Here is a 24,848-nt window from a genome sequence, read left to right on the forward strand (position 1 = left end):
ATTCATTTCTTGAAAACGAAACCAATTAACTGCAAGTAACACTTCTAGAACTTCCAAGTTGATTAACCTTATTCAGGTCAACGAAGGTAATTTGAAAATACTTCCTAGCATAGCAACTGTTGATTTTCTAATTATTTTTCCTTCAGTAACAAGCATTATAAGGTTTTCGAGAACATTTGCACAGCTCGGCAAATTACTGAAAAGCTAAAACGGAAACTAAGGTTACGTTACCATTGCTCTTACTAATTGAACGATATACGATATAGAACCAATAATAACATAACCTTAAACCACAAAATCTACTTGGATAATGTGTAATATTCCCTATAAATTCGAATGTGAGTACAATAAATATCGACCAAAGTTTCCCTAACACAGTGATGCATAAGACAAAGTTCTGTAAACTCTGTAGTTTGGCGATAGTTTTCCTTACAGGTTTTGCTCAGATGATGGAGCAACATAACTACAGTGAATTGTGCCTCCTATGTATTTTCCATAATGTTTCCCGGTTTCCGTAGCATGAAGCAGCCTGGAGTATCGCTACTCCCTCCCCCGCCTCCCCCCTCCCCCCTGGATGGGATGCTAGTCCATCGCAGGGTTACCCCCAGCAGTATGTCACCGGTACCCATTTATACACCTGGGTGAAGAGAGACAATGTGGAAAAAAGTTTCTTGTCTAAGGAAACATCACAGCAGTGAAGAGACCAAGCTATTAACCTCGATCAAAAGTCCGACGCGCTAACCACTACACGACCGTTTTGCCATATTTCACCCTCGAATTTGGATGCTCCTGTCTAGACTACCAAGAGTCGAAAATCACCGCGACCCCGTTGGGTGGCACACAAGAGAGCCGTAAATGTAATTCCGAGTGTCATGTAATCTCAGAACATATAAAGAGGTAAAAGTGTCTAGAAAAGAGTATTATATTCTTTCGATCATTATTCCAATGTAAGTTGCATTAGTCAATGTAAATCTTTGAAACTTATTTCAATGTTTTAAACACTCGGTCGACGAGTGTAGCTTAGCTATACTGCCAGCTTTGATACTCCTCTAGCCCTGGGATTCGACGTAGAATTGAAATTTGGAATTGTTGTCATTTTTGGCTATTGAGGAACAAAACAATCGGAGCACCCGAAGGAAACTCCCTCTTTTGCGTTCCCCTTGCTTCGCGCGCGCACAATTCCTCTCTTTCCTGACCTATTCGAACCTATGACTTTCCGATTACTAGTTCGGATGCTCTATTACTGAGCTACAGGGGAGCTACAAGCATCGTGCATACTGCTAGGATTTGAAATATGTCATTCGGAATAAGTAGTATATTTTTAAGCCTCCAAATGATATTCAGGTAATCTTTGTTTATTTACAATCAGTCTACGAATCTTGAAGCTTTTGAAAAAAGACGTATTAACTTAAGGAAAAAAAATCAGAATCCCTGAAAACTTTTTTTTTTAATACTTAACGCTGTAATGTGAAGAAAAATACATAGCTTTATAGCGTCAACAAAATAGGGAAATTCCGGTGATAAATTTCCTCAGACAGATTATTTTCATCCGTTCACGTGGCTGTCACGCGTGTGTCACGTCATTTGTCTGCCACATGGATGAACAGACACATGGGAATGAGGCTCATGTGCACGCATTCTTTTCAATTCCCTCAGCTGTGTGTTGAGCAAGACAGTCTGAATATACCGCCGTCAAATCCTTGATTTCTTCATTTCATCGTTCAATTCGTGTTAAACGTCCAATTCTCGACTCACACAGTTCATCTTCGCTGGTTAAGGGCTTTGAAAATGTCGGCGAAGGCAGTATACGAAACTGACGGCAAATCTTTACTTGCAAAATGGTTGCAAAACTCTAACTACACAAAGAACAAGTTTGCTATGGTTGTACATGACACAAACTGGGACGAAATGGTGAAAGAAAATCCATGGATTGCTACTGAGGTATGTCTCGTTAGGGAAAAGTTCCAACTTAAATTAAACGATAGCTTCACCTAAACGCAAGTTTATTATTTGTTTTCTGTAAAGGGAATCTAAGTGATCATGATAGAACGTAAGCTTACCTGTTGAGTTAAAAAGTACGTTATATTCTCTGGTTATATGTGATTTATTTTCGCCTGCAGTGTGGTTGCTTTGTTTTTAAGGCAAGTTAGTTTTCATCCTTTGTAAGATAAGACGCCATGTCTAGATCTTCTTTAATGCATTCAGCATTCATTGACACTCATGTGGAAGATATCAACATTTTTCTGATGACATGTCAGGCAAGGTCATTCAAGGTTACGTGTCTATATCCGCCTTAACAAAAACAAGAACATTAATTTCTAATCTTTTCTAAAGCCGATTTTAAGAAAAAAAAAATGCAAGACCTTTTAATTAGAGTTTTATATATTTTGTGTTCATTTGGTACCAATGTATGTAATGGATAATAGCTGGGTCCTATAGTACCCGCTCTGTCTTTACTGAAATAAAGGAAGATGAGAGTTAAAGTACAAAGTACTTTCATTACAAAATAAAAGTGAATTGAAGTTCTAAGTCTTGGGTCTCAAATACAAAAGGCTTCATTCATCTGTCAGGTTGTATTGTGCAATAATTTATAAATTGTCCAGTTCAATCACCACATTTTCAAAAAGATATGCTACATGTATGAAAAAAATGCTCTCGTATTATACCTTAACTTGTGTGCATAATGTATGTTCACGATCTTAGTGTAATCACTTTTTTCTAATTGTTGCTGTTATGATATATAGTCCACATTTCATAGTGTCAGCTCACACCTGTTGGATTACAGTTGTCTGCTGTCTGAGATTGCCAGACATGATTAAGATCCAAAACACCTGATGGGTCCATGAAGATCAATAATAATCACTGGATATTATGCATTAGTATCAAAATGTTTCTTCCTTTAGTGCCATTGATCACAAATCAGAAAACTGTAATTTTTTGAAAGAGAGAACATTGTTAGACAAGATAAACAAACCGCTCCATTGGAGATAATTACAGAGGGGGTGTGACTGGGGGCGTGTACAGAAATCCATTGATTGACTGCATAATTGTGGGAAACTTTTAGGTAAATTTGCTTTTAAAAAAAAGCGAACTCAAAGATTTAAAAATATGACTAGAATAAAGTTGCAGTTATAAGTCAGAAACATTTCTGAAAAAAATTCTATTACATGAAATTCATAAAAAATAATATATTTATTGTTAATTATTAATTAGTGTTTTCTCTCTTTAAAGTAGCCTGTCTGAACATTAGCTCACTGAGTTTCTTCTTAAATTGTACATTTCTGGAGGCAGTTAGAGAACAAACGGAAGCATTGCATTATTCCTTTATAGGGTTTAATTACTCTAAAGAACTTTAAGAAAATAATGTGCAGTCAAACATTAGCTACCGTGAGTGGCCAACCTGCAGGAGTGTCGTTCTGACAACTTCATACAGGTTGTTTGTTTAACTGGCTTGAAGAGATGTCAACAACAATACAAGTTTGAATTTGGGGAAGATCCACAATTGATAAATTGGCCATAAAGAGTGTTTTGCCTTTCTATGTGTTAATTGTAATTTAAAGGAAGTTATGACATTGATTACTACTAGTATTGCTATTAGTAATTACTATTTAATATATAATTTCTGTTTACAAAGTTATGTTTGATACTAGTAAAAACTGTGAACAAACAGTTGTCGTTTGTTGGGACTTTGTTAAAGGTGATGGCAACCACTTTATTGAAATTAGCTAAAGGTTATTGAGGGGAGCAATATTTTAGAAGTACAGTCAAACCTCTTTATTACGGACGCCAAGGGGACAGGGATAAGTGTCCGTATAATTTATAGAGGTCTCTGTTTTAGAGAGGTAGGCTTTATATGGATTTCGGTCTCTCAGGGACCAAGTGAACTGTCCGTAATAGAGAGGGGTCCGTTTTAAAGAGGGGTCCGTAAGGAGAGGTTCCACTGTACCCTGCACTTGACACAAAGGCATTCAATACAGGTTTGTCTGAACATTGCTAGTAAGTGAAATCCAAGATACATTGATTTGTATCTAAAATGTAAAAACCAACCAATCAGCCATTCCATTTACCCCCTCTCCTGTAGACACTCTCAATTATGTTTCTTGTAACTGTATTATTGTGATTTGTAATATATAGCTATAACCCTTTAATCAATTTTTAGAAACTCGTTGTGAAGCCTGATCAACTTATAAAGCGTCGAGGCAAGCTGGGTCTCATCAAGGTAAATGTGAATTTACAACAAGCGAAACAGTGGATCAATGAGAGAATGGGCAAAAATATACAGGTTAGTTGATGAAAAAGGTGTCTGATTTTCCAGAATTAACAGTCCTGTGTTATTTATTTGAATATACATGTATCGAGATAAGTTAACACCTTTCCCTTTACTCTTATGTTGATGCCTCCCCTTTCAACTTGCCTCCACCTTGTACTGGTATTTTCTTTTGAATAGAAATAGTTTTTTTGTGTGTCCACTTTCGTTGTCACCCGTATGCCTGACCTCCACATTCGCATTCCTCTGCTCATCCTCTGTGACATGGGTATGTTATTTTAACAAATTTACAAAGCGATCAGCTCCTAGTCAATAGCTCACTTGTTAGCGCATTGCATCATGCATGTCATGATTTCAAATCATCTGAATCCTGAAATTTTTTGCAGGCTTTCTTTTCACAGCTGCATGAGTCATGTACATAACTGCAGTTGTCTTTTGTTTATCAAATCGTCCATGTACAGTTCACGTAGAATATTGTGACATTTCATGTAATTTATTCTGCATTAATGTATCATATTAAATAAAAAATAAATTATGTTATTTAACCAGGGAACTCATGTCACCATGGTATGTTATTCAGTGAGACCTTGTATCGGCACATCCTACATGGGTTTATTACAAACTTGTAAAATAACCAGTAATAGCTTGTGCACCAGAAATAAATTTAGGATTGTGCTGTGATGACCTGCTAATCCTTAACTAATTCAGATCACTGGCCTTTGATTGACAGGTTGGAGCTGCGAGTGGACCCTTGAAAAGATTCATTATTGAACCATTTGTACCACACCAGCAGGTAGATTAAGTTGTCAAGTAGATTCAAAAGATAACAAGCTTTTCCTTCAGTGATTGTATAATAATAGTAATGATCGTTTATTCAACCTTTTTGCAGCATAGACTGATTACAAGGCGGGTCATTAATTACATACAAATACCTCGGAATTATGACACATAAATATAACTGTTAATGTTAAGACATATCACATTTTGCAATTTGAAACGAGATTCTGGTATTTGATGGTGCAAAAATTTCCAAATCTGTTAGTTCTTGCGTAGGCAGCCACAAAAACAGATTCTCCTGTTCTAAGGGCATACGGTCTTGTGTTCGCAACTCTTAGCACTCTTCGTAGCAGGTCGGAAGAAGAGTAACTTTGCTTGAGAAATGTTATACACGCATCTTCCCTCCTCTGGCACAGCAAAATTAAGCCTGACTTCTTAAGCGCGTCCTCGTAGCACAGAGATGGAAAAATAATTTTTAGCGCCCTCTTTTGTATTCAATAGATAAAGATATTACAATAGTACTGGTGTAACCCTCAGCATCAGTAGAGGGGCATTTCAAAGAAGAAGATTTGATAAAGTCAATGAAAAGTGAAGCTTCAAAAAAATGGAAAAAGAAAAATGTGTCATTGTTAGTTTAGTAGATTTTTTCTCTCACCAGGTTTTGACTCTGTGAGATGTACCGTTAGCCTTCAGAGCTGAATTGGCAATAATGCAAAAAAATAAAAAAAGGTGGCGCTGTAGACAATCTGACATGAAATTTACACAAAAGGCAAAAGAGCACTAGGAGTTAAAGCAAGAGGTTAAATGAACCTGCAGATAAGATCCTACATGTACCGTGCCTAAAGCACTGAATAGTACTGCATCTGAAAAACAAATATTTTAATATTATTCTAACATTATTATTAGGCTGCTGAGTACATGTACTTTTGCACATGCATTATTTGAAATGCTCATGTGTTTGTTTTACTTTTAGAATGAAGAATTTTACGTGTGCATCTATGCCCATCGTGACTGTGACACAATTCTATTCCATCACGAGGGTGGGGTGGAAATTGGAGATGTCGACAGTAAGGTAAGCATCCAGCTTGAAACTGTGAGAGAGAAACGTGCACTTCTAGGTCTCTGCAGATTTTTTAATTTAAAATTTGAAAACTTTTCTAGGCTGTTAAACTTGAAGTTGGGCTTGAAGATAAAGTATCAGTTGAGCTGATTGAAAAGAAACTCATGCAGAAGGTTCCTCAACAAAAGAAAAAGTAAGTTGAGTTTCACAATCATATTATATTGTTGTAAAGTTAATTACTATTTTTTATATCAGCAACATTGTGCATTGCCTCGTGTGGTAATAAACTTTATGGTATAACTACAGTACAAGGAGGAGATGAGAAAAGGTCTTAGGGTGGCTTGAACTTGAGAAAATCCATGACTTTGTGTAATAACACTGATGACCATTTGATCCAGTTTTTGAATAAGCGTAAAGGATGGAGACTTACTACAGGTGAATCTCAGTCAGAAATAGATTTAATGTTAAGACAGTTTTTGTTCATTGTTTATCGTTGGCAGCCGAGCTGATAAATGTTGCTTTTTTTTCAGATTACTTGCTACCTTCATCTATGATTTGTTTCAACTTTACACTGATTTGTATTTCACATACCTTGAAATAAATCCCCTAGGTAAGAATGTCAATTCACCATTTCTTAAATTTTCCATATTTTATCACTCGATGTTCATGTTTGATGGCAGAAGAAGAAGAAGAAGAACCTTTATTTACCTATATTCAATACATTAATTTCTTAGCTCTGTTCTATTTCTACTCTGCAATTGATTCTGTCATTATTCTCCTGTTAATCTGTTAAATATATATAATATGGGAGCCCATTTTTTAAAAGCCTTGTAGTTTCTCATGGGCTTCCTCGCCACCTTGATTTATTATTATTACACCGTCTTGTAATCCTTTTAATTGTGGCAAAAAAAATAATAATAATAAAAAAATAAGCTTGAAACTTTTAACTTGATATCTCGCCTCCAAAACTATACATTGGTATTTAGTGGGTTTTCATGCAGATATTCAACCAAATCAAATTTAATTTTAAAAATTATGTTTTTACTTTTTATCAAGGGGGCAAAGAAACCAGACAACTAAGAGAAAAACCCTCAGGTTTAACACATATATGAGAGTGAGTCCCTCAATCTGATACTAATCTTTATCCTTTGTTCTAATTTCAGTGGTTGTAGGTGAGACCGTCCATGTTCTTGACCTTGCCGCAAAGTTAGATCAGACTGCAGAGTTCATCTGTAAAACAAAGTGGGGAGATGTTGATTTTCCACCTCCGTTTGGAAGGGAAGCATACCCTGAGGTGAGACCACCCCACCTCCTCCCACCTTAATTAGGAAATATTTCTTATCCCCAGCACCTCCCTTGTTGGGAAGTGAGTTCAATGTGTGTATCCCCATCCTCCCCTTCAGGCTGGTTTTCATTAGCAGTGGAGTTGGAATCAGAATTGTAATCAGAAGCATAGTCAGTAAGAATGATATGATCTAGTAAAAATCAAACAACAGAATCTTAAGCAGTTTTTCCTATTGTTCTTATCATGATCCCATTGCTTACAGTCAAGTCAAAACCAGGTTGTCAAAGTCACAAGCAGAAGATGGCCTGAGAACAACGAGCAATTTGATTGGTTTATTTTTCTGCTTCTGTTTGAATCAGATAATCTGGTTTTTGCTTTAATGAGGTCGTAAGCCATTGAATAATAATATGACTCAATTGTTTAGTTTTCACCATTAATGTACTAGGTCGTAAGCTCTCCACTTACGACTTTGACACCAACTCTGTTGCTGCTGAAAGCTTGAGCCTTTAGGAAAATGTACTATCATTTTTCCACCCCATCAGCTTCAAATCTTATCCCCATCTACCCCCCCCCCCCCACCCCAGAAGTGTCAACATTATACTTGACCCCACCCCATCCCAGGTAAGGTAAGGTAAGGTAACTTTATTTAGACATGGTAAATCCTTCAGCAAATATGAGATATACATTCAGAGATAAAAGATAAAAGATAACCAAAATCATACCTAACTGAACTAACTAACCTAAACTACTGTTAACACATTTCAATGAGAAAAGTATATCCCAGAATGGACCAATGGGAAAGATATGGAAACAATTCAATACTCATATCCTTGAATTTGTATTTTTAGGAAGCATACATTGCTGAATTAGATGCTAAAAGTGGAGCATCCCTAAAACTGACAATTCTAAACAGCAAAGGACGCATATGGACGATGGTGGCTGGAGGAGGAGCATCTGTAGTGTACAGGTATGGATGAATATTGAGATAAAAACTAAACTGCAGAATTAAATTTTATACGTCAGTAGATTTCCTATTATTAAAGAAACCTTGAAAAACACTTTTTGATCACTTTCATCTAAATAGTGAATGACAATGAAATCAGTGTCTGATCTTGAGTTGTGAACATTTTATGATGTCATTTTATGGTTTTTAAGAGTATAGACCATACAAAACTGCTGTCAATTTGTTAACTGATCATTAGTTTTTGTCCGAAAGTTTATACCATATAATTTATTTATGTACAGACTCAAACATTAAGAAAAACATTGTAAATAGTCTAGTTATGACTAAGGGGCGGAAAGTTTAGTGGGGTTTTTTTCTTGAGAAGTTAACATCAGCAATAAAATGCTCAAATGAGGCATTTCTTTTTTCTTTGTAATCTAGTGACACTGTTTGTGATTTGGGTGGTGCCACAGAACTGGCAAACTACGGTGAATACTCTGGAGCTCCATCAGAGTCACAAACTTATGAGTATGCCAAGACTGTTATCAAGTTAATGACTGAAGGTCCACCAAGACCTGATGGTAAGGTGTCCATTTTGTTCCTTCTTTGCAAATCGTAGGCAGCTATTTTAGATGTATTTATGTATTTATATTTTATATTTCAAATCCATTGGCTCCATTGGTTTTATTTACAGGAAAGATCCTTATCATTGGTGGGGGCATTGCAAACTTCACCAATGTGTCAGCAACTTTCAAGGTAAATCTAAAATTGATTTAATTATTATTTTTTTTAATTTCTTAAAATAAGAAGTAAGGGTGCCTATTCAAATCTTGGACAGAGAAATGATGAAGATAACAATTTTCATGAAGGCCAGGGAATTTTTTGGAAATCCCTCTGAAAATCAGAGAAACATTTGAGGTGTTAGTTTTATTAGTTTCATGGTTGTATGAAACTAATATTGATCAATTTTATAACAATTATGCCTAGGATGCTTTAAGCAGCTTTATCAAAGTTTCACTTAGCACAATACCATTAAAATTAATATTAAAGTGCTCACTTGTACACTGTATTTGCATGCGAGTGGAAATAAGTTTTCACACAATTGGAAGGTGGTGTTACATTTTAGAAACTTTGAAAAGAAAATTAAGAGCAGTAAGGAAGTTACTGCTTGTTTTCCTCTTATTTAAAAATTGTCACAGGTAAGGAATCATCCACCACCTCAAAAAAAATATAAGCAACTCACAACCTCCTAATCTGGCTACATGTTAATTATCGTTCTTTTACAGGGAATAGTAAAAGCTTTGCAGGAGTATCAGAAAAAGTTGTTGGAACATAAGGTGGCGATATATGTCAGAAGAGGAGGACCGAACTATCAGGAGGGACTACGAGTCATGAGGGAAATAGGTAAGGCTTGTACACACTGTCTGTTGGATTATACACCCTGTAACAGATTTAAACCTTAAAATTTAAAATTATCCCCAGAACATACAGTGGTAATCGTCATCGTCATCGTCATCATCATCATCATCATCATAATTTCAGACTTCAGAATGTATGTTGTCCTCAGATTCTAAAGTTAGAACCACTCAAGGCTTAGGGTCCCAGTTAAGGATGTACTCCATGGTTGTGTCATGATGTGTCCTGCCTTTGTGTTTGTAGGTGCCAGTCTGGGCTTGTCCATGTATGTGTTTGGAACAGAGACTCACATGACAGCTATTGTTGGCATGGCTCTTGGAAAGAGAGAACTTCCAAAAGAAGTTGGCTTTGACTCAAATGCTGCAGCAAACATGTTCTTTACAGCTCAGAACAAGGTAAGATTGGCATACATTTACATTATGTGGGATTTTAGGCTCTTGTTTTGTAGTGTGGGGATCTTTTAGTTGGTTGGAATCATCTCCTGACCTCCAAACACCTTAGTAGTGTAAGGCCAGTAGTGCACAGTCTGTTTGTAAACAATATTTCATGTGAGTAAACAGTGTAATGTACACTGTTTAATTTGTTTTGTGTATGCAGTCCCTACATAAGAAGAAGGGGTGCCTCCTGATTTTTGCTATGAAATGCCAATTTCATCGGTGCAGATACATTGTACTTGATGATAATTTTAAGCAGGCCAAGAATGCCTCCTTATTTGGTTTGGATTTCATCTTTGACTTGAAAGTCAGAATAACAGTAAAACAGTTAACATGAAATCTTTGACTTTTCCACTGATGAAGGGCTAAGCCTGAAACGTCTGGACTTATTTTAACATAATGGCACTCAACACTCGTATTCGAGAACTATATTTTATCTTTAACTGCTTTTAAGTACAAGTGCCACGCAGCTAACGGAAATTTTCCATTCAACTTTTAACATGAAATAGGCATGTTGGGTGGAGTGCCTTTGATTGATCAGTCTTTGATGGATTGATCAATGGATCGATCGGTCAGTTGGTTGGTTGGTTGGTTGGTTGATTGATTGATTGATTGATTGATTGATTGATTGATTGATTGATTGGCTGAGTGACTACTGACTGATATATTCTTTTACCATGTTCAGGGTTCTACAAGTCAAGGCAAAAGCACAGTGTGCGTGTCAGAGAATTCAGGAAAAACACCAGATGAGAAGCCATCACCAGAACAATGCCACAAGGCAACAAGAGGGTCAAAGGCTCCTTTGTTTACATCAGAAACAAGGACAATCATCTGGGGCCTGCAAGCCAGAGCTGTGCAGGTATGAACTGATATAATCTAGTAAATAAGTTGTTGTGTTTACAGAACGCTGGTAAAAAATATTAGGAATTTGAAGGATTGTGGCGGAGCAAGAAAAAAAAAAGTGTATTGAAAGGGGAGAAGGGTAGGGGGCAGTCACTCAAAACTAAAGGAGTTTAGAATAAATTGAAGATCAGCTCAAAAGAAGCTCTGTTGAATCAATGGGGAGTGTAATCCATTCTTTCTTTCTTTTCTTTCCTTTGGGTGATCATCTAAAATCTTGAATTTTGAGGTGGGTCAACACTGACAAATCTTTTGCTTTTGTATAAATTACATTTTGAGTAAATACCCCCTCCCCTGCTTTGATTAATGTTTTCCAACTTGTAAATCCAGTTTGACTGCAAAATGTATTCTTTTAGAGACTAACGTACCTGTTTTGAAGAAACTTTGCACATTTTAATTTGATATATTCCAAACTTTGTTTGTTTGATTTGGCCAAGGAAGATGCCTTATATTTGTTCGTGGACTCTGTGTATAATTCACTCTTGGGAAACTGCCGATTTTAAGAAATACATTATCACATAATGTCAAATGTTCATTCAATTTTGTTATATAATTTGGTTTATTTGTTCAGTGACTACAAGAAAATTAAACGCTTTCTGTTTAGGCACACTTTAGTCACCAAAACTTTTGTTGACCAAGTTATCTGTATTTCCAGGGCATGTTAGATTTTGATTATGTGTGCGAGAGAAAGCGACCGTCAGTGGCTGCCCTGGTATACCCGTTCAGGTGAGTCTATTAAAGGGACAATGTCGTGGAGATTTTTCTGATGTTGGCCAAAACAACTCAAACATTTGACTGACAACCTCTTCTTTAACGTGAAATCACATTCACATTCGACATATTTGTATTCATGTATAGATTTATCATAGATTTTTTCTTTTTTTTTATAAATATTAAATAATTAGTATTAATGAGTATTAATAAGTATTAAATATTAAATGATCAGTATTGTAGGCCTTCACAGATGAAGAGCCACATTCTTTTTATGTGGATATGCTGTAAATAAACTGTTATTAATTATTGTTATTATTATTATTATTATTATGCGCAGTAAAACTATCTGTATACACAGTATAAGAAGCACCACAGGGCACGTAGCGTAACCTGTGAACCAAGAGAAACTTAAAATAGCATGTGAATTATTATTATTATTATTATTATTATTAAATTGTTCTTAGAGCGCCAGTAGGAAAAAACGAAATGATAGGTGACACGGCTCCTTTAAACAGTGTTTGTGGCCATACAGTGTCCTTCAGGGTGAATTAAAATTCCCTCGCATTCTCTTTGCAGTGGAAATCACCGTCAGAAGTTTTATTATGGACACAAAGAAATCATGATTCCAGGTGCGTTGTTAAATTCGTTAAACTTGGTATTTTAGGCACTACTTTGTCAGTTTACCCGAAATTTTATGAATCTATATGAACAGTGCCGGGGTGAACGTGCCCTGACATGCTAAACAGGACACTACCCCACATTGTCTCTCTTTTCCTTGACTTGCCTAAAATTCTCTAATCTTGTCCCCATTTTCATAAACGTACTGGGGAGAAGTTATTAAAATATCAAGAAAATTCACCTTGGGTGTTCATATCCTTAATTCTCATGACATCAGAGGTTGAATAAGGATTGATATTACAAGGAGAAATTTGATGCTGATCACTGTTAACAAACAACTGGGGTAATTGCTCTGTGATGCGCATGTTGGGCTAGCATTCCATAGAGGTGCACGGGTGAGACCTGACCTAACCAACACGTAAAGTTATCACCGTGAACAGTGGAGGTCCCATTCTGTCGTGATTACAGAGATTTTCCCTTTGATTTAATTTCATAGGCAAATAACTTCCTACCACCCACAGCATTCGTATTTTATGTAAAAACTTGAGTTTGTTAACTTAACACAACGCATTATTCAGGCTCGTTTACACAATGTTGTCGAACTTTTTTCAATGAATGTTTTGTTGCGCTCAACTGAGTGGCAGTTATGGCTCGAATGTGTAAACTAGCGGCGATTTTAGCGCGATTTATCTCCGTTTTGGACATGTTTTAAACTCGATGCAAATTTGCAGGATTTCTCAGGAAACGTACAGCAATATCGCACTGAAATTGCGACTGGTTTACACGTGCGATTTGAAGTTGCACCTTAAGACAGGTTTTTAAACTTGCGTATCATATTTTATGCCACTTATTTTGTTGGTATGTTTTTACAGTGTACAAAGAGATGTCAGAAGCAATGAACAAGCATCCTGATGCTGATGTTATGATCAACTTTGCATCGCTGCGATCAGCTTATGATGCGACTTTGGAAGCCATGCAATTCCCTCAAGTAAGTACTTTTGATAATTGTCGAGGAGTTCAATAGATGTGGCATCAAAACACAGCTAGTTATCTCGTTCCTTTGGTTTTCAGATTTTTTTTAGCCTTGAAACTGGTTTGAAAAATTTGAGAAAATAAATTGCTTCCTGTTCATGTCATTTGAAGTTAGAAAACAAAAGTAGCTTTCAGGATAAAAAAAATGTTAAAAAGCATTACAAGCTTTCGATTCCTTCGCAGAATCTTCTTCAAGTAAGTGAGATGCTAATTTATGTCACGTGACTTGAGGTGGTGTTAGTCACGTGGCAAAATGTCCAAAAGGACCGCTGGTAGTGCGTAACTGTTGTCTCGATTGAAAGCTTGTTCAACCTGTTTCATCTATCCCGATTTACTGGTCAGTCAAGTATGAAACCTAAACCAATCGTGACTTGTCATGTGACGGATCATGTGCGTTTTCCTGGCTTTGTAAAATTAGCAGTTCCCGCTTTTGTTACCATTTCTGTTTTGTTGTTGTTTTTATTTATTTTGCTGTTTCGTTTGTTGTTGAGGACAGCCATTAGGAAAATGCTTGGTTTTTGTTGTACGCTACTTGTGTAAGATCAACCAGAATTCACAATATATACTTATCTAACTACCAAGCATGGGACAGCTGCTAGAACAAGATTGTTTGCAGTTTCGCTTCTTAAATGTCCAAGTCCGTTTTTGTTGCAATACATGCATCTTCCGCTGCTGACGTTTTATAACCTCCAGAAACAAGAATCAGGCATGCTCTGAATGCGATGACCAACAGAAAGAGCGTGTTTTCCTTTGGTTTATTTTTAGTATTTGAAAACTTGATTAATCTTATTGTTGTTTTTGGCAGATTCGCACAATCGCCATTATTGCTGAAGGAATCCCAGAAGCCAAAACAAGACAACTAAACAGGAAAGCTAAAGAGCTTGGAGTAACTATCATCGGCCCTGCTACAGTAAGTTCTCATGCACTCGTGATACAGGCGTCTGTTCCTTCTTTGTCCCTAGTTAAAACAAATGTTTTTTGTGAAAACTGCCTCTGTTTTTTGTTTTTTGTTTTTTTCAAAATATAGACGACAGACTATAAATCCTAACGGCGGAGGTAGCGCAAAAAGAACAACATAAATAAATAAATAAATGGCTAGAACAACTGACTAGGACTACATCATTCTCATTTATTCACCAGGCTGGAAATATACCATCACATTTATTTCAACTGAAATATAGTATAACAAATTAGCCCAATATTTCGGTTTGCAAAACAGACCCTCCTCGGAGGCTGAACGGAAAAAAGTGAGAGGCATAAAAGGATTGTTACAAATTAATGGTTTTAAAGTTAAAATGCGTGCCGATGGTTGGTTGTTTAGGTAAAAGTTACAAGTGTGAGATATGTCGTTGGCGTGCTTCGTTACATTTATTTATACCAAGAGGATGTAATGTTTCAGCTTTGTTGATAAAATGATTGTTAGGATCAGTCTGCCGTTAATATTTTGTATTTGAAATAATTTGCTGATCTACAAGTGATCCGGCACCACTCATCGGTTTGTCGCTGTGGTCTTGCAGATTTTATTGTACTGTTTTTCCTCTAGGTTGGAGGTATCAAGCCTGGTTGTTTTAAGATCGGTAACACCGGCGGCATGTTGGACAACATCCTGGCCTCCAAACTCTATCGACCGGGAAGGTGAGTGAAGATCAAAGCTAATGTAGCAACCCTGCGAGTGACCATAGAGACTCGAATGGTTCTTTCTCAAACTTATTAATAATTTAAAAGCCAAAGACAAAGGAAGTCATGCACCGTGACGTGCTTGGATATCTGATGAAAAACTCCTCGTTTTTGCATCCTTAAGTTCCCCTTCAAAATCAGTTTGTTTTGAGAAGTTGTATCAAACACTCGTCACAGTGTTTCATCACAATTTCAAAAAATTCGTCAAAAATACTCCGCTACGCGTCTCTTCTCGGCGTTTGATATGTGATGAAACACTGCGTCTCGTGTTTGATATATTACTTGACAGACGGAAATGCTTCAGCCAGTAAGCTTCCAGGGATTTGCGACAAGCTAGGCTTAATACAGTTTTAATAAGCCACTTTTTTTGCATCAGTGTAAGATACTGATTTAGTATATTGGAATAGAAGCCTATGAATACACAGTAGAATCTCGATTATTCAAACCCTCGATTTCTTGAAACTCCCGATTCATCGAACCAAAAGTTGACTCCCTTGAATTGCTTTAGTCAGATTTTTAGCTCCGATTTTTCGAACCAAATTTAGTTTCTCTAGGAGTTTCGAAAAATCGGTATTCCTCTGTATATACCTTAGGACCCCCCTCCCCTCCCCCCGTGAATGTGGCTCCCTTGTTATACGCGCTCTTTCTTTTGGCCCAAGCGCAAACTTTCGCAATTATTTTCTTGTCGAAAAAGATATCCGAACGCCCACGTTTGTGCGACTCTTCTTCTTTTCAAGCCCCACAGAGGTCTTATTAACAGAACTCTTCTTTAATTATGTAGTAATGAAGTCGTGTTGTTTGTTTCTAACAATAGCGTTGCTTATGTGTCTCGTTCTGGCGGCATGTCCAATGAACTCAACAACATCATCTCACGGACCACAGATGGGGTGTATGAGGGCGTGGCTATAGGAGGGGACAGGTACCCTGGGACAACATTTATGGATCACGTGATCAGATATCAAGAAAATCCGGAAGTTAAAATGATCGTCGTGCTTGGAGAGGTACATTTTTCTGTTTGCACTGCAAGAATGTTGGGATGTTTATGACAATGATATATTAAATGTCCAAAAATTGAGACGTTGGAACAAAAGCAAAATGTGAGCAAAAAATATCCAACATTTAAAAGGCGGTCAAAATTAAGACCATCCGCTAAATATTTTTGATTCTTTTAAGCATTTATATGTTTTAGTGAATGTTTGGTTTATCAACAGAGTTGATAACTAAAGGTAAATTGGCCACCGTAAAGAAAGTCTAGTGCTGACGTTTTGAGTGTCAGCCCTTCGTCACACTGATTCGCTCTGGTTTCGCTCGTTTCTACTCCTCACCGACGCAGCACCACAGTTACTTTAAAAACTAACCCCCTTTTACATACAATTATTTTAGTGTCCTCTCCATTGAGTTATCGATTCTATGCAGTTTGAATATAAAGCCATCGTCACATCCACGCAAAAAATGGCAAAAAATAATATCAACGTTCGTGTAAGATGAAGGCGATCTGAGTATTTTCATATTTTAAATCAAATCAAGTGCCTTAGTGAAATTTGGGTCACGTCTGTTCATGAATGTTTGTGTTGATACGAAGGTTGGCGGCACGGAGGAATACAAGATATGTGACGCCATCAAGAGTGGAGTGGTTACCAAGCCTGTTGTGGTATGGTGTATTGGCACATGCGCAGGAATGTTCACTTCAGAGGTAAGTAGACAGACTACCTTAAGGAAACACTCTTGCAGTGTCGATATAAATGGGGATTCCGGAGTTTTGGTGCAACATTGAATTTTGCTGGGTAACCTGTGTATAACCTTGCATCCCCGTTGCCGGTTAACACTTAACTGACCTTGGACACCTTATGAGGTTTACAAAATGTCGAATTCTTTATAGTCATAGCACTGATGCACACGGGAACAGAACTCCATTTATTTGGCAGAGAACTGAGTGAATAGAGCTCTAGCTAGGCAAGGAACATCGTTTGGGGGCTTAGCACCGATCAACAGTATTTAGGGTTAAACAGTGATTCGAAAACGGTTATCTTTCGTTTATTGTGATAGGTAACTCTATATAAATACGCTAAAAATCACAACCCTCGGCAGCTAGTCCTCTTTGTTTAAGGATAGAAGAAATGAAGCAAACGACTCGGGCTCAAGGCTTACACTATTCTTTCTTTGTTTTCCCTTCTTTTCCTCTTAAGTTTGAAAGTTAGTGAATGTCTAAGATCAGTTTGAGAGATGGAAACGAAAGATGGTCCCAAAGAATCTTTCTGCAGGCCCGCTGCCGGCTGGGGGAGTCTGCCGTTTCCGCGCAGATGGATTTACATTAAACGTTTTCTTTTAAAAGCATTTTCTTTTTTCCGGTTCTTAGGTTCAGTTCGGCCATGCTGGAGCGAGTGCACACGGAGATAACGAAACTGCAACTGCCAAAAACAAGGTAACGTTCTGTCACATTTCCTTCCTTTATTCTTTATTAGGTGTGATTTTTACTCCCTCGGTTATCGCTCTAGTTCTCAACTGACACGTTTTACTTCAATTCACCAACAGGCTCTGAAAGAAGCGGGTGCGTATGTTCCAGAAAGCTTTGATTCTCTCTTTGATATGATCAAGTAAGTCGTGTATTTTTTTTTTACACTACCTGTCGTAAATGACGATAAGTTAAAAGTTCATTGGAGCCGTTCGACACATAGACTGTTCACAGTCCCCCAATTTTTCCGTGGGATTCTCGAGACCGGTAGGCTTCGATGGAGCTGCCGCCATCTTGGTTTGTAAAAGTAAGCGCGATCTGGGGAGAGTGTCTAAACTACCGCTTCCTCTTCCCCACTATACTAACACCCACTCCCGCTCCCCTCGGTAGTTTTAACACTCTCCCCAGATCGCGCTCGCATTTACAAACCAAGATGGCGGCGATTCCATCGAAGTGTACCGGTCTCGAGAATCCCATGGAAAAATAGGGGGGCTGTGAACAGTCTATTCGACACAACATAAAGAGATTAAGAATCGCGTTGAATTAAAACTGCAAACGCGAGATTTGCGGGTTATGTTTTCTTGAAAAAAAAAAATGAGTACATAGATGAGAATGGTGTAAAATAATTCTGACCTTTGATGTTAACGCAAAACTACTCAATTTTACTGAGAAACTGAAAACAGCGAGCGGAAAATGTAGGATAAACATGGTCACGTGGTTATATCTGCCGCTTGCCGTAATCTCTCTGTTATTGCACTATACAAGATTTAAGTTGCGCAATGATGGCACAGTATTCCTGATGTCGATTTTGTCATTGTATTTTTTCAGGGAAGTTTATGATGTACTTGTTAAAGATGGTACGATCGTTCCCAAACCTGAGAAGAATCCGCCCACTGTTCCAATGGACTACTCTTGGGCTCAGGTCAGTGAAAAGATAAACAAAGCAAACCTCGATCCTTTTCACTTTCATTTGACACTTTTCTTTCTCAACAACAACAACAACAACAACTTTATTGCCTTCTTTTTAAGTAGGTATTTACAAGCGTAATGAAAAGATAACGGGAACTGATAAAAGTTGCTCAGAATAACTTAAGAGCTAGCCTAGCTGAATAACAAAATTGAATATTTAGACTTAAAGATTGTTGGAAATATTAAAAACGTTAAAATAAGGAAAGGAATTGGAAAAAAAATGCAGTCGTTCATCACTGAAGACGCAAAAGTCGCCTATGGTTTTCCGTTGTCATTTTTACTCTCGCACGCTTAGTTTGCCTTTCTCTTCTTGCTCCAAAATCCTTGAAACGAAAGTCGGGCGTGTGTGTGTGTTATGTGGTTAATGACCTTTCTGTCATGTTGTTTGTTTGCAGGAGCTTGGCTTGATCCGCAAACCGTCATCCTTTATGTCGAGCATTTGTGACGAGAGAGGAGCTGAGCTGTTGTACGCTGGTATGCCTATCACAGAGGTATTCAAGGTGAGTACATTCCTTCTTTGCTTCAGTGCACCAAATTCACGGCTTATTTCAAAACCATATCAGATATCATAGCACGTTGGTGATTCCTTTTTTGTTTTTTTTAGGAAGACATTGGTGTTGGAGGAGTTCTGGGTCTTTTATGGTTCCAAAGAAGGTACGTTTGTCGTTTTCTGTTTGTCTTGCCCGCCCAGGCTTTATCTTATTTTATCAGCCGCGTAGCTTTTAAAACGACTTCCATAAGTAGTTTGGTAGTCGTCAAATCAACTTGGCCCTAAAAGATGCCACGTTGCTTGGCAAAATCTCTGCCAGAAACCACTGAATGAATGACATAAAATTACAGACTGCCTGACTTGTTTTTTTCGTCACCAGGTTGCCTGCATACGCCAGCGAGTTTATTGAAATGTGCCTCATGATAACCGCTGACCACGGGCCCGGTAAGTGTGGTGAAGGCTGTTTACGTCTTATTTAATCAGTTTCATAACACTTTTGTTACAAATTTTAAAACTTGTTTTTGGGTGTAATGGTTTGGTTGTTGTTGACGTTTTTTCACGTATTTCCTTCTCGTGTTCCATGCAGCTGTTTCAGGTGCGCATAACACAATTGTGACAGCTAGAGCTGGAAAGGACCTTATATCCTGCCTTGTGTCTGGTCTCCTTACAATCGTAAGTATAACGATGTACAACATACATGCACCACGGCTTTAGTAACAACATCATTTGGTCGTGTTGGTTCAGTATAGTGCACAGCGCTATCACCCACACATAACCTCTGCATTCTACCAGGGTATTCTAACAATAGACCATTATCGTATTCTCGGTTTTGAACTAGACTTAGCTTGCAATGGATGCTCTTGTGTGGAATAAATTAAAAAATATATTTGCATGAGAAAGATATCCCCGCTTAAGGCCCGTGTCTAAACTACTTCAATATGGAAGAAGCCTCCTACACAGATATTCTTTGGCTGGTCACGTCACGCACTCCACCCAAGGAGTGCGTGACGTGCAAGCCAAAAAACGTTTGCATAAAACGCTAAAACGGAGCATGCGAAAGCGGTCTATTCACCGACACTCAAACAGAAAGGAGGGGTATACGGTCTAGTAACTGGGCTGAAAAGTCAGTGTCCGATCCGTAGAAAGAAGTAGCATGTTATGCCACTTCTTTGCAACGGAATCTGGCATCAAAAGTAGGCTTAATACCATTCTTGAGCATGGCTTCCTTCATTTTTAGGGTGATAGATTCGGTGGAGCCTTAGATGCGGCCGCTCGGATGTTCTCTCAAGGATTGGACAGCGGACAGGCGCCCATGGAATTTGTAAATGACATGAGAAAGAAAGGACAGCTTATCATGGGCATCGGGCATCGCGTCAAATCGGTAAGTACATGAGAGAATCTAATGATAGATCAGAGATTTAACTTTGTATTGTAAAGTGCTAAGTGAACCCGGCCGTAAAAATCCTTGTGAGCGTTAGCCGTAGCAAGAAAATGAGAGATCGCACGAGGCAAAGAAAATTCTTTGACCTCGGCAGGAATCGAACCCACGACCTCCGGATTTGATCGTCCGTTGCTCTACCGACTGAACTACGAGGACAGACGGGAGCGAGTCGTGGATGAAAATGATCGTAATTGCGGCAAATGTGAATGTGAAGGGTCCCCTTCCAACCTCGTTCCCAGGGTCTCTCCTGGGACGTTAAGAGGAGAGACCCTGGGAACGAGGTTGGGTCCCCTTCATGTGGTAGAATCTAGCCTGTTAGCGAGATCTTGCCATCGAAGCAGGGCGTATATTTGGGGCAAAGGTCTTCTGTTTTTGTGCTGCTTTGTTTAGATTTTGTTTTGTTTTGTTTTGTTTAGTGGTCTTGAAACTCATGAAAGGTTTGGTTTCAATCCCACGGTTGAACTACTACTTCGCGTCACTGAGACCCACCGGCTCTGTGTGTTAGTGGAATTAACCTTTCCAATCAATATAGGTCAATGCAGCTATATTTGTTATCTAAAAGTGACCGTTCTTTGTTTTCTTTCTTCAGCTAAACAATCCCGACATGCGAGTGGTTCTATTAAAGGACTTTGTGAAAAAGCATTTCCCGCACACCCCTGTCTTGGATTATGCCATTGAAGTTGAGAAGATCACCACTTCCAAGGTACGGTGACATACTGGACGTAAAAATAACAGCCTGGCCCTCCCTAGAACGTCAATCCCTCAAACCCTCAATTTAGGAGTTTGCCTTCAATAACACTATAGTTTTCCTTCAGAAGCCGTCCGAAAACATCCTTGCCGTTTTGTTTGATTTGTCAACCATCTCGTTTCCTTTCACTAAATTTCAAATCGCGATATCTGTGCTCACAAACAGAGCGAAACCACTTCAGCCGCAATCAGTCTAGTTTTTCGGCGAAACTTTGTGTCATATTCAAAGCGGTGGAATTTGAAAATGTTAGTTGTTACGAAGGAATACGAACCAGAGAAACTGGGGAAAAACCTTGGGAACAAGGAGTAAGGTTCAAGAGAAACGGCTCGCAATGACAAACCCATACATGACGTGGAGCGGCCAGGAATTTGAACCCGGAACTGGACACAAACACTGTTCTCTTAAAGTTAATTTACCGACATTTGAGCTAACCGTTGAGTTTGTTTCTTTAATGTTTCTCAACAGAAGCCAAACCTCATCCTGAATGTTGACGGTTGCATCGGGGCCGCCTTTGTTGATCTTTTGCGGCACTGTGGAGCTTTTACAAGGTAACGCACACTGTTCTCTTGATCTGTTGCCAGGCGACACCCCATTTCCCGCCAAGCAAGCAGCAAACTGAACGGGCTTCCATTTTACGTCGACTGGGTGCTTTTCTTAACGATTTGTAACCGGGGTACTCGCCAGAAAGTAGAAGACTATCCCCAACCCTTGAAATACCTTATGTACTATTGATTCTGTGTAACATGTTAGGTTTGGCTTCTGAACAAATTCTTATTGCGTCATTTCAGTGAGGAAGCTGATGAGTTTGTACATATTGGAGCGCTTAATGGATTGTTTGTGTTGGGAAGATCAATTGGTTTCATCGGTAAGTCAGTTTGGCTGGTCCCTATCGTGCATGAATCGTCTCTACTGTAATATAAAAACTCATTTGAAGTTGAACGTAAAGATCCGTAGATACTGAACTGGGATGGCACATGGAGTAGTTGAATATGAATATATGAAACGTATATTTGAACTGTAGGTGATAGATTCGGTAAATAGAAGAAAGATCCTCGCAGTTAGTAACGTTGCGAAAAGAAAGCCTGAATTTTTATTTAACATAGAGTAGTATACACGAGCAGCGGCCATCCGGCCCTGCCGTCTAAAGCATGATGGGGAAAAAAGTTGTACAGTGGAACCTCTCCTTACGGACACCTCTTTAATACGGACACCTCTCTATTACGGACAGTTCACTTGGTCCCTGGGAGACCGAAATCCACATAAAGCCTACCTCTCCAAATCGGACACCTGTATAATGCGGACACTTATTCCTGTCCCCTTGGTGTCCGTAATAAAGAGGTTCGACTGTATATGGTTATTTATTTTCTATCAGTATATTATTATTTGGTTATACGTCTGACACTGGTATTATTGTAAATTTATTTTGTTCCGTTTTGATGGAGCCTAATGTTATAAGCGTTGTGGTTTCCTTTTAGGCTTCCTTGCCACTTTCTTCCTTTTATGTTGTTCTTTTGTTTTACTTTGTGGTAAATAAAATAAGTAAGTGAAGTTTAAATGCTGGCTTTTGTTTCCTTCAGGTCATTACTTGGATCAAAAGCGTTTAAAGATGGGATTGTATCGGCATCCTTGGGATGACATCACCTACATCATGCCGGACCACCTTCAGCATCTCCGCCCAGCGAGCTTTGAATAGTCACGTGACATGCTCGTGACATCATCGCGTAACAATTGTGCGTCACAGATCGGATATTGTCCCTCTGGCAAGAACTTGCGATATTAAGAAAATAATTGTTTGGGAGAATTAAAAGGGGGCACAATTGAGTGGACTATTGAAGCTGTAATGCTATAAGATTGTTCTGGTTCGGGATGTATTTAAGTTGTAAGAAGATTTGCGTGGACCTGAGATCTGTTTAAAAAGTAAGAGCTAAAGCTTGAAGAATTTACGTCAGAAAAAAAACCAATGGTTATTGCATAATTAAATTACAAATCATTGCAACGCGTTTTAAATAAGAATAAAGAAATAAAGTACACTTATATGAACAGTGTCTGAGCAACGGATCGAGTAAACTGAGGCCACTTTGTTCTTTCAACAGTCGTGAATAACGGCCGGGGGGACTACTCGTTGACATTTTTGGTGGCTCGGTTTTCCAGACTCTTACCCAATTTCAGACCAAAATATGTAATTTTCTGGCATCTTTTTCAGACCTGAGTCAATACCCCCTTTTGATACTTCAAAGAAGCGTCGTTTTAACGAAACATTTAACATTTAATTGCCCTTAAAAACCCAAATCGATTAAGGTTACGCACAAATTAAATTTGTGTAACGTGCGCAAATGCAAGTCTTAAATATGTGATCCCATGCCATATGTATACAACACCTAAACGAGAACCTGTCTTTAAGTCATGTGGCCAAGCTATGCCCCAAGGCGAAGCACAGCCCACGCTTTTGCCTAAACTAATGACACGTACAACGAGAACAAAGCCGAAAAACATCGTGCCATCTCTGAAAAACTCAACGCGGCAACATGAACTTCTATACATATAAAGGTCGCAGGAAGTGGAAACTCATGCAGTAGCTACAATCCTATGTATTTCACCTCGATTAAATCATTTTTGTACGTTTTCATTGAACAACCAAAGCCACAGCTATAACACCTGGCATACATTTTCTTTTCGCGGAGTTACTGCAGAATACCCAGCCACTTTAAAGCTGTACCCCTAAAAAAACCTCAGTCTTGTGTTCAGTGCGTACGCGGCTACGTGCCTGCCTACTGATGAAGCGACGTGGTTGTATATACGTGCCTACGGGACCTCATCTCGCAGTTGAATTTAAGAATGAGGCATGTACGTGTCTATGTCGTTTTTTCATCAGTGTATTGCGGTTGGATTGTTTGCCGCACGCAAGTCACGGGGTGTAAGCGAGTTTCGGCATGATCACGCTTAACTGACTTCACAAAGAAATAATTGAAATTGAACAAAACATGGCAGGAGGCAGTCCAGCTGGCTATTTACCAAGCGCGCGAAGCCGAGGAGTCATCTCGGGGCTACCGAGAAACAACTCCAGCTAGCGGTCAGAGCGGGACTTGAACCCGGGACATCCGGATTTCAAGTCCGGCGCCTTTACCACCCGACCGTACGGTTTTGACAAACTGGTACGGTTTGAAAAAACAGCCTCAGGATCCGTACGGTTTGACAGATCGTAAAGACAATTTTCGGTCCGTATACAGTCTGAAAATCGCATCTCATTATGGGGAATTGAACATGATACCTGAGCGACGGGTCAACGGTTTGACGATCCGTACGGTTTGTACAGATCGTAAAGGCACTTTTCGGTTCGTATACGGTCCGTAAACAGAATTTAAGTTGGAAAGTAAACAAAATATAAATATGTTTTCCTCGCTCTTTAGTGTGGGAAACTAAATGATGCGTTTCTTACAAAACAAAACATTACAGAAAATTAACTGGAAAGTAAACAAAATATAAACTAGGGGCTACTAATGTAAAAAGCAACAATATATGTTTTCTTCGTTCTTTAGTGTAAGAAATCCTTCGACAGAAAGGTTGATTGTTTGCATCAACATTTATTCAATGCAATCGCATTAGCTATTGTTAGTAAATTTGCCGC

At 38.5% G+C, this 24,848-nt stretch overlaps 1 protein-coding gene across 1 annotated transcript; it reads left to right on the top strand.

Moving 5' to 3' along the window:
- Positions 1-1,627: 1,627 nt before the first annotated feature.
- LOC146457628 (ATP-citrate synthase-like) lies at positions 1,628-23,257 on the top strand. The gene is made up of 32 exons (XM_085091647.1): positions 1,628-1,941; positions 4,160-4,282; positions 4,998-5,060; positions 6,018-6,116; positions 6,206-6,297; positions 6,635-6,714; positions 7,268-7,398; positions 8,238-8,356; positions 8,774-8,913; positions 9,027-9,088; positions 9,619-9,736; positions 9,992-10,143; positions 10,868-11,041; positions 11,738-11,808; positions 12,373-12,425; positions 13,287-13,402; positions 14,252-14,356; positions 14,990-15,081; positions 15,938-16,124; positions 16,706-16,816; positions 17,480-17,545; positions 17,656-17,717; positions 18,404-18,497; positions 18,940-19,044; positions 19,149-19,198; positions 19,414-19,478; positions 19,621-19,706; positions 20,272-20,415; positions 21,065-21,178; positions 21,689-21,771; positions 22,012-22,088; positions 22,801-23,257. The coding sequence occupies exons 1-32, from the start codon at positions 1,789-1,791 to the stop codon at positions 22,914-22,916; spliced, it is 3,303 nt and encodes a 1,100-aa protein (XP_084947773.1). The 5' UTR covers positions 1,628-1,788; the 3' UTR covers positions 22,917-23,257.
- Positions 23,258-24,848: the final 1,591 nt, after the last annotated feature.

This window comes from Pavona decussata, unplaced genomic scaffold (assembly GCF_977016875.1).
Source record: "Pavona decussata unplaced genomic scaffold, jaPavDecu1.1 SCAFFOLD_238, whole genome shotgun sequence".
Classification (NCBI taxonomy): Eukaryota; Metazoa; Cnidaria; class Anthozoa; order Scleractinia; family Agariciidae; genus Pavona; species Pavona decussata.